The sequence below is a fragment of the Fulmarus glacialis genome, unplaced genomic scaffold, assembly GCF_000690835.1.
Source record: "Fulmarus glacialis isolate BGI_N327 unplaced genomic scaffold, ASM69083v1 scaffold22644, whole genome shotgun sequence".
In the NCBI taxonomy this organism is placed as follows: Eukaryota; Metazoa; Chordata; class Aves; order Procellariiformes; family Procellariidae; genus Fulmarus; species Fulmarus glacialis.
The window spans coordinates 575-996 of record NW_009210187.1 but is presented as its reverse complement, the minus strand read 5'-3'; the positions used below and the strand labels follow the sequence as shown (position 1 = coordinate 996).

The 422-nt window shown below is 66.8% G+C and overlaps 1 protein-coding gene across 1 annotated transcript in view; it reads left to right on the top strand.

The window, feature by feature from the left end:
• Nucleotides 1-422, top strand: part of LRIT2 (leucine-rich repeat, immunoglobulin-like and transmembrane domains 2) — a gene marked incomplete at its 3' end in the record, with an annotated part of 3,454 nt that overhangs the window by 2,464 nt on the left and 568 nt on the right. The window contains exon 3 of the mRNA XM_009577105.1: nt 307-420. Within this exon, the coding sequence (XP_009575400.1) occupies nt 307-420 (114 nt within the window). The remainder of the gene's footprint in view (nt 1-306; nt 421-422) is intronic.

The window sequence follows — 422 nt, the reverse complement described above, 5'->3', positions numbered from 1 at the left end:
CACCACCCCCCCCAGCCGCTTGCGCTGGGATGGGGGTTGGATGCACTCCCGGTCTCCTGTGCTCGGGTGCCTCAGTGCATTTATTGCCTTTTGGCCTGGATAACGTTTTGCTGATGAGCGCTGTGGGGTTTGGCGCACTCCCGCGCCCCTCTTCCTCTTTGCCTGTGCAGGGCAGGTCCTGCCTGACCTCCTGGCCGCCATCCCACACTGGAGCGGTCTTGGGGTTCCCCCGGGGGCGTGGGGGCGCCCTGCCTACGTGGGCGGGAGGGGCCCCTGCCTGCTGACACCACTCCCCTCTGCCCGCAGTGTCCACCGAGCCCATCAGCGAAGAGACCGTCCGCTCAGAGCTGCTGATCCCAGCGGCACGGCCAGCAGATGCCGGCAACTACACCTGCACGGCTGCCAACTTCTTGGGCAACACC